At 53.1% G+C, this 8,496-nt stretch overlaps 1 protein-coding gene across 4 annotated transcripts in view; it reads left to right on the top strand.

The window, feature by feature from the left end:
• CCM2 (CCM2 scaffolding protein) overlaps positions 1 to 8,184 on the top strand; it is a 25,552-nt gene extending 17,368 nt beyond the window's left edge. For all 4 annotated transcript variants that reach the window (XM_018574357.1, XM_018574355.1, XM_018574356.1 and 1 more), the window contains 3 exons: positions 988 to 1,102; positions 2,424 to 2,562; positions 7,833 to 8,184. In XM_018574357.1, coding sequence (XP_018429859.1) covers positions 988 to 1,102; positions 2,424 to 2,562; positions 7,833 to 8,131 — 553 coding nt within the window. In that variant the 3' untranslated portion in view covers positions 8,132 to 8,184. The remainder of the gene's footprint in view (positions 1 to 987; positions 1,103 to 2,423; positions 2,563 to 7,832) is intronic.
• Positions 8,185 to 8,496: the final 312 nt, after the last annotated feature.

Raw genomic sequence — 8,496 nt, 5'->3', positions numbered from 1 at the left:
ATCAGGATATTGGTTGTTTTTGGCAGGGGGGTGGCTTTGGTGCAGATGCTTTCAGCAAAGTGTTTGCATCAATAAACTGCGTATGAGGACATTCGTGCGCTGGGAACTTGCAGTGCATCGCTTTTGGTGCAGCAAAAAAACGATATCCATAAAACCTGAAAGAGAACCAGTCATGATTGAACGTGCGAGATGCTGAATGTCCGATCTTTAATATTAGATGAACTCCTGAAATAAAGCAAAATACATATACGGGGGCTGTTTTATTTTTTTGGTTTATTCTGCTGTTTCAGCTGCGGCGTCTCAGCATACCGCGAGCTGTAGCTCCCTATATACTGAGCTTAGGGTGACCTGTTATAATGAAACGGTCACAGGTCGGCTCAATAGATGGGGAAGTGAGAGAACGCATACTGTCGCTCGCTCACTTCTCGATCATCTCCCCGCAGAGAACCGTGACTGTCACTTTACGGCTCCCTGCAGGAAACCCACCCCCTCCGCTGTCCGATCCTCCAGCGCTGACTGACGGAACCGACGGGGGAGGGGGCGGATACAGCCTCTAGATAGGCAGAGCCGGCTGTCAATCACGCAGCTGGGCGGATCCAGACAGTAATGTCGGGATCCGTCCCGGCTGCGGCGTCTCAGTATACCGCGAGCTGTAGCTCCCTATATACTGAGCTTAGGGTGACGGGAGGACGCTAGTTTGTGTCCTCCCGTTACCCTAAGGAGAACTATGGGGGAAAGCCCTGACCCCATAGTTCTCCTTTAAGGAAAGATCTCATCCCTTCTCCAGCCTCTGATTGGACAGTGAAGTGGAGGCAGCGGACTGATCAGTACTGTCACAGATCAGCATTGCAGCTGTTCTGTCACTTGTAGTTCTAACACCTTGCGTGTCACAGATCTGCCGCTAGCTGTGCAGTTGCTCTTGCACTAGTCTGGCAGCGTTGGACATTGGCCGATCTCGCCGATCTTACTATGTTATCTGTTTTTTAGCTCTTTCCAGGACTCTCCTGACGCTGACGGCAATTCTCCTCCTCATAACAAGACGGCCAGCGAGAGCGAACTGAGCGCTACGGCGTCGGAGCTGCTGCACGACTACATGATGACTGTAAGAACGCTCTATGCGTGGCGGTCACGGTCATGGACAGTTTATAGGAATAGTGGATGTTTTGTGGCTGAATGAGAAAGGAAACTTCTTTTTAAAGAGGACCTGTAATGTGGGAATTGTGCCAAGAAAAAGGCAAGCAGAGGGCAAAGGACCCATCACCAGTATTGCCTGTGGTCCTGCAGCTGATCATGCCCCTGTTAAGACTTACCGTGTCTTGTTCTGCATTGTGTCTCTGCGTGGCTGCGGCCATCTTGGTAATGGGCAGGGCTTATCTTCCTCATGACATAGCTGAACTCCCCCCCCCCCCCAAAAAAAGGAATTGTGTGCACCAAATACCTTTGCAAAGTCATATGTTGCCATATAAAAGTAGCCGTGGCATCATCACTGTGCTGTACATAGCCTTTGCAGAGAGCAGAACTGTGGGAGGGGCCCAACAGGCCTCACCCACTACAGGCTGCAGGTAGAAAACTACAGGAGGGGGGCAGAGGCAAGACCAGTCACCCTGCACAAGGAGAGAGAGTGGCAGTGACCGGTCTTTATTACTGGAGGGGGGCAGAGACAAGACCAGCCTCCCTGCACACGGAGAGATTGGCAGTGATTGGTCTTTATTACAGGAGGGGGGAGGAGACAAGACCAGTCACCCTGCACAAGGAGAGAGCAGCAGTGAGCCGTCTTTATTACTGGAAGGGGCGGAGACAAGACCAGTCACCCCGCAGAAGGAGAGAGAGCAGAAATTAGTGGTCTTGATTACAGAAGGGGGCGGAGACAAGACCAGGCACCCTATACAAGGAGAGAGCAGCAGTGAGCGGTCTTTATTACAGGAGGGGGCGGAGACAAGACCAGTCACCCTATACAAGGAGAGAGATCAGCAGTGAGCAGTCTTTATTACTGGAGGGGGCGGAGACCAGACCAGTCACCCTATACTAGGAGAGAGCAGCAGTAAGCGGTCTTTATTACAGGAGGGGGCGGAGACGAGACCAGTCACTCTGCACAAGGAGAGAGAGCAGCAGTGAGCGGTCTTTATTACTGGAGGGGGCGGAGACCAGACCAGTCACCCTGCACAAGGAGAGAGCAGCAGTGAGCGGTCTTTATTACTGGAGGGGGCGGAGACGAGACCAGTCACTCTGCAGAAGGAGAGAGAGCAGAAATGAGTGGTCTTTATTACTGGAGGGGGCGGAGATCAGACCATTCACCCTGCACAAGGAGAGAGCAGCAGTGAGCGTTCTTTATTACTGGAGGGGGCGGAGACGAGACCAGTCTGTCTGATATGAAGGAAGATTTGTATCTGAGATATATTCCATTCCTGTATTTCTCTTTCCAGCTGAGGACCAAGTTGTCTTCGGAGGAAATCCGACAGTTTGCGATGCTTCTCCACGAGTACCGGAACGGAGCCTCCATCCACGAGTTCTGCATCAACCTCCGCCAACTGTACGGGGACAGCCGCAAGTTTCTGCTTCTGGGTAAGAAGTCGCGCGGCTGCCAATCCCGCACCAGCATCCTGCGGGAACTCAAACCGAGGGCCCGACGTTACAATGGCGCAGATTGCAACAATTTTAATACTAAACAATGTTCCTGTGGAATGCGATATGTGTGTCAAAAGTAGCAAGATCCCTATTGGCCACGTTTCACAGAAATGTTGCAATTTTTGCAACATGTAATGAAAAAGATCGGATATAGTTTGGGCGCACAGAAAAAGTGTATTAAAGGAGAACTTTGGGGTCAGGGCTTTCCCCCATAGTTCTCCTTAGGGTAACGGGAGGACACAAACTAGCGTCCTCCCGTCACCCTAAGCTCAGTATATAGGGGGCTACAGCTCGCGGTATACTGAGACGCCGCAGCGGATCCCGACAATTGTGCCGGGATCCGCCCAGCTGCGTGAGTGACAGCTGGCTCCGCCTATTAGAGGCAGAGCCAGCTGTACCCGCCCCCTCCCCTGTCCGTTCCGCCAGTCAGCGCTGGCAGATCGGAGTGGCGAGAGGGGAATCCAGCCCCTCCCCCTGTCACGGCAGAGAGCCGTGACAGGAACAAGAAGTGAGCGAACGCCGGCATGTGTTTCCGATCTACTGAGCCGACCTGTGACAGTCTCATTGTCACAGGTCGGCTAGAACTATGAGGTGAGTGAAAAGCACCCCCCTCCCCCCCTCATAGTTCTCCTTTAATGCGCCAAGCAGCAGGCGTTCGCTGTGACATAATAGATCATTTGTTGCAACTTTTGACTTTTTTTGCAACAATTTTTCCCATCATTTTCCTGTTGCAGTTTCTCATTCTGCGCCTCCAGTAGTTTATCGGTCCATTGTATGATGAGGTCCACTGTATGATGAGGTCCACTGTATGATGAGGTCCATTGTATGATGAGGTCCATTGTATGATGAGGTCCATTGTATGATGAGGTCCATTGTATGATGAGGTCCACTGTATGATGAGGTCCATTGTATGATGAGGTCCATTGTTTGCGGCCTGTGTGCTATTCAGATGGAACATTGACCAGAGGCCACAGACAATGTCTTCTCTTCCCTGAGCTGTGCCACGTGCTCCCACAATTCTTTTCCGTTAGCAGTCGTCATTCCCATATATTAAATACTTTTATATATAGTCCCGAGCGCCCGTTCACACCAGTTGCAGTGCGTTCCGGGCCGATTCTGGCCAGAACACACTGCCGCGCATCACTTTTTAGTGGGGCAGGAGGGGGCGTGGCGGGCCATTGAAGTGAATGGCACCGTAGCCACGCCCTCCGGCCGCAATGCGATCGCCCGCACAGGATCGCAAGGCACATTATGCCTTCGGTCCGGTGCGATCAAAATAGGGCTATTCACTTAAATGGCCCGCCACGCCCCCTCCTGCCCCACTAAAAAGTGAGCCGGCCACAATGCGCGGCAGTGCGTTCTGGCCAGAATCGGCCCGGAACGCACTGCAACTGGTGTGAACGGGCCCTAAATGTTTTCAAACACTCCGGGTCTATGGTAGGCACGTCTTCTTCTTGACACCTTAAATCTGACCTCCAACCTTCCCTTCAGTCTTGTATAGTTGTACGAGCTCCTCTGCTGACATCATTGGGTCTAAAATAAGGTGTGTAATGACAACGGAAAGGTTTTACTTACAAATGTGATTAGTATGGTAATGGGGGGACCAAGGAAGGCAAAATATAAGCAGTTTAAACTTTAGCTTTAAATGGGACCTTGTATGAAAATGTGCAGGGTGCTTTGGGGGCTTGCTGGAGTCACAAGGCACACTGGGGTCACTAGGTGATACTGGGTGCTCTTACTGGGGTCACAAGGCACACTGGGGTCACTAGGTGATACTGGGTGCTCTTACTGGGGTCACAAGGCACACTGGGGTCACTATGTGATACTGGGTGCTCTTACTGTGGTCACAAGGCACACTGGGGTCACTAGGTGATACTGGGGTCACTCGGTGATACTGGGTGCCCTTATTGGGGTCACAAGGCACACTGGGGTCACTAGGTGATACTGGGTGCTCTTACTGGGGTCACAAGGCACACTGGGGTCACTCGGTGATTCTAGGTGCTCTTACTGGGGTCACAAGGCACACTGGGGTCACTCGGTGATTCTAGGTGCTCTTACTGGGGTCACAAGGCACACTGGGGTCACTCGGTGATTCTAGGTGCTCTTACTGGGGTCACAAGGCACACTGGGGTCACTCGGTGATTCTAGGTGCTCTTACTGGGGTCACAAGGCACACTGGGGTCACTCGGTGATTCTAGGTGCTCTTACTGGGGTCACAAGGCACACTGGGGTCACTCGGTGATTCTAGGTGCTCTTACTGGGGTCACAAGGCACACTGGGGTCACTCGGTGATTCTAGGTGCTCTTACTGGGGTCACAAGGCACACTGGGGTCACTCGGTGATTCTAGGTGCTCTTACTGGGGTCACAAGGCACACTGGGGTCACTCGGTGATTCTAGGTGCTCTTACTGGGGTCACAAGGCACACTGGGGTCACTCGGTGATTCTAGGTGCTCTTACTGGGGTCACAAGGCACACTGGGGTCACTCGGTGATTCTAGGTGCTCTTACTGGGGTCACAAGGCACACTGGGGTCACTCGGTGATTCTAGGTGCTCTTACTGGGGTCACAAGGCACACTGGGGTCACTCGGTGATTCTAGGTGCTCTTACTGGGGTCACAAGGCACACTGGGGTCACTCGGTGATTCTAGGTGCTCTTACTGGGGTCACAAGGCACACTGGGGTCACTCGGTGATTCTAGGTGCTCTTACTGGGGTCACAAGGCACACTGGGGTCACTCGGTGATTCTAGGTGCTCTTACTGGGGTCACAAGGCACACTGGGGTCACTCGGTGATTCTAGGTGCTCTTACTGGGGTCACAAGGCACACTGGGGTCACTCGGTGATTCTAGGTGCTCTTACTGGGGTCACAAGGCACACTGGGGTCACTCGGTGATTCTAGGTGCTCTTACTGGGGTCACAAGGCACACTGGGGTCACTCGGTGATTCTAGGTGCTCTTACTGGGGTCACAAGGCACACTGGGGTCACTCGGTGATTCTAGGTGCTCTTACTGGGGTCACAAGGCACACTGGGGTCACTCGGTGATTCTAGGTGCTCTTACTGGGGTCACAAGGCACACTGGGGTCACTCGGTGATTCTAGGTGCTCTTACTGGGGTCACAAGGCACACTGGGGTCACTCGGTGATTCTAGGTGCTCTTACTGGGGTCACAAGGCACACTGGGGTCACTCGGTGATTCTAGGTGCTCTTACTGGGGTCACAAGGCACACTGGGGTCACTCGGTGATTCTAGGTGCTCTTACTGGGGTCACAAGGCACACTGGGGTCACTCGGTGATTCTAGGTGCTCTTACTGGGGTCACAAGGCACACTGGGGTCACTCGGTGATTCTAGGTGCTCTTACTGGGGTCACAAGGCACACTGGGGTCACTCGGTGATTCTAGGTGCTCTTACTGGGGTCACAAGGCACACTGGGGTCACTCGGTGATTCTAGGTGCTCTTACTGGGGTCACAAGGCACACTGGGGTCACTCGGTGATTCTAGGTGCTCTTACTGGGGTCACAAGGCACACTGGGGTCACTCGGTGATTCTAGGTGCTCTTACTGGGGTCACAAGGCACACTGGGGTCACTCGGTGATTCTAGGTGCTCTTACTGGGGTCACAAGGCACACTGGGGTCACTCGGTGATTCTAGGTGCTCTTACTGGGGTCACAAGGCACACTGGGGTCACTCGGTGATTCTAGGTGCTCTTACTGGGGTCACAAGGCACACTGGGGTCACTCGGTGATTCTAGGTGCTCTTACTGGGGTCACAAGGCACACTGGGGTCACTCGGTGATTCTAGGTGCTCTTACTGGGGTCACAAGGCACACTGGGGTCACTCGGTGATTCTAGGTGCTCTTACTGGGGTCACAAGGCACACTGGGGTCACTCGGTGATTCTAGGTGCTCTTACTGGGGTCACAAGGCACACTGGGGTCACTCGGTGATTCTAGGTGCTCTTACTGGGGTCACAAGGCACACTGGGGTCACTCGGTGATTCTAGGTGCTCTTACTGGGGTCACAAGGCACACTGGGGTCACTCGGTGATTCTAGGTGCTCTTACTGGGGTCACAAGGCACACTGGGGTCACTCGGTGATTCTAGGTGCTCTTACTGGGGTCACAAGGCACACTGGGGTCACTCGGTGATTCTAGGTGCTCTTACTGGGGTCACAAGGCACACTGGGGTCACTCGGTGATTCTAGGTGCTCTTACTGGGGTCACAAGGCACACTGGGGTCACTCGGTGATTCTAGGTGCTCTTACTGGGGTCACAAGGCACACTGGGGTCACTCGGTGATTCTAGGTGCTCTTACTGGGGTCACAAGGCACACTGGGGTCACTCGGTGATTCTAGGTGCTCTTACTGGGGTCACAAGGCACACTGGGGTCACTCGGTGATTCTAGGTGCTCTTACTGGGGTCACAAGGCACACTGGGGTCACTCGGTGATTCTAGGTGCTCTTACTGGGGTCACAAGGCACACTGGGGTCACTCGGTGATTCTAGGTGCTCTTACTGGGGTCACAAGGCACACTGGGGTCACTAGGTGATACTGGGTCACAAGGCACACTGGGGTCACTATATAACACAGGGTGCTTCGGGTAATGCACTGCAGTCACAAGGCAAACTGGAGTAATTTGATGACACTGGATGTTCTGGTGCTTTGAGCCACGGGGAGCACGCTGGAGACACTGAGGCACAATAGGGGCAGTACATTGAACACTGGCACTGGGAGCATGGAGGACACAAAACTGGAGGCAGCCATAGAGTACAGGTGAGGTTACTGCAGCAGGGAGCTTGACATAGGCCTAGGGATGTGTTGCTCGAACACCAAGCCACGCATTGCTTCTCAATTTAAGGCGGGGACAATCAGGAGAGCTGTGTTTTGATTGGCCACGGTGTTGTCACTCAGGGGGAGACCCAGCACACCGGAGAGTAATAAAGTTTGTCGCCAGCACACCTCCTTATCTCCATCCAAAAAATGTCTTGTTGCCCATTCCGCATGTGAAGCAGCGGGTGCGGAGAGGAGACCCGGCACTGGACCCTGATAGAGGTAACTGTGACAACCTGATTGGTGGTTTGTTGTCATGTGACTGGCTTGAAATGTAAACGCTTTTGATAAAAGCTGTGTAATGTGACCCGGAGGAGATGACGCACTTTCCCCCGCTATCATCCCCCTTCTGTAACTCCTGTCTTTATTCCTTCCTGCGCTCAGGTCTCCGGCCTTTCATCCCCGAGAAGGACAGTCAGCATTTCGAGAACTTCCTGGAGACGATCGGCGTGAAGGACGGACGCGGCATCATCACCGACAGTTTCGGCAGGTACAGACGGACTACGAGCATCGCCTCGAACTCCACCACCAACGGCAACGGCGCGGCGGAAGGCTCGGACGACCAGTCCGCGCCCTCGGAAGGTGACGAATGGGACCGCATGATTTCAGACATCAGTAACGACATCGAGGCGCTGGGCTGCAGCATGGACCAAGATCCTCCGCAAGGGTCTGCCGCTTCCTGAGAGGACCCCGGGTGCTAAAAACCTTGCGATACCCTCGTAGTAACTGCCAGCAGTGCCCCTCCCCCCCTCCTATAACCAAAAGCTTCATATGGCCTTTTACATTTCTTCAACAGTGCGAGTTGGCCCCCAGTACGGGATTCTGGGAAATATTTTGATACGGATGTGAAGGGTAGCGGACCCGTTTTCCTGCTGCACCGCCACTGACGAATCCTCGGCGGCGTTTGAAGGAATCCCAGGCGGATTTGTACAACGAAGTGACACTTTTTTTTTCTTCCTGTTTGCACATGAACTTGTTTTGTTACATTCGAGACTTTGTTTTTGTTTTTTTTAATATATACATAAAAGTAATTTCTGAGACATAAAAA

The sequence above is a fragment of the Nanorana parkeri genome, unplaced genomic scaffold (genome assembly GCF_000935625.1).
Source record: "Nanorana parkeri isolate BGI_ZX_2015 unplaced genomic scaffold, ASM93562v1 scaffold2897, whole genome shotgun sequence".
NCBI lineage: Eukaryota > Metazoa > Chordata > Amphibia > Anura > Dicroglossidae > Nanorana > Nanorana parkeri.
Note: the sequence above shows the minus strand (reverse complement) of the source record. Positions and strands in the feature narration are given on the sequence as shown.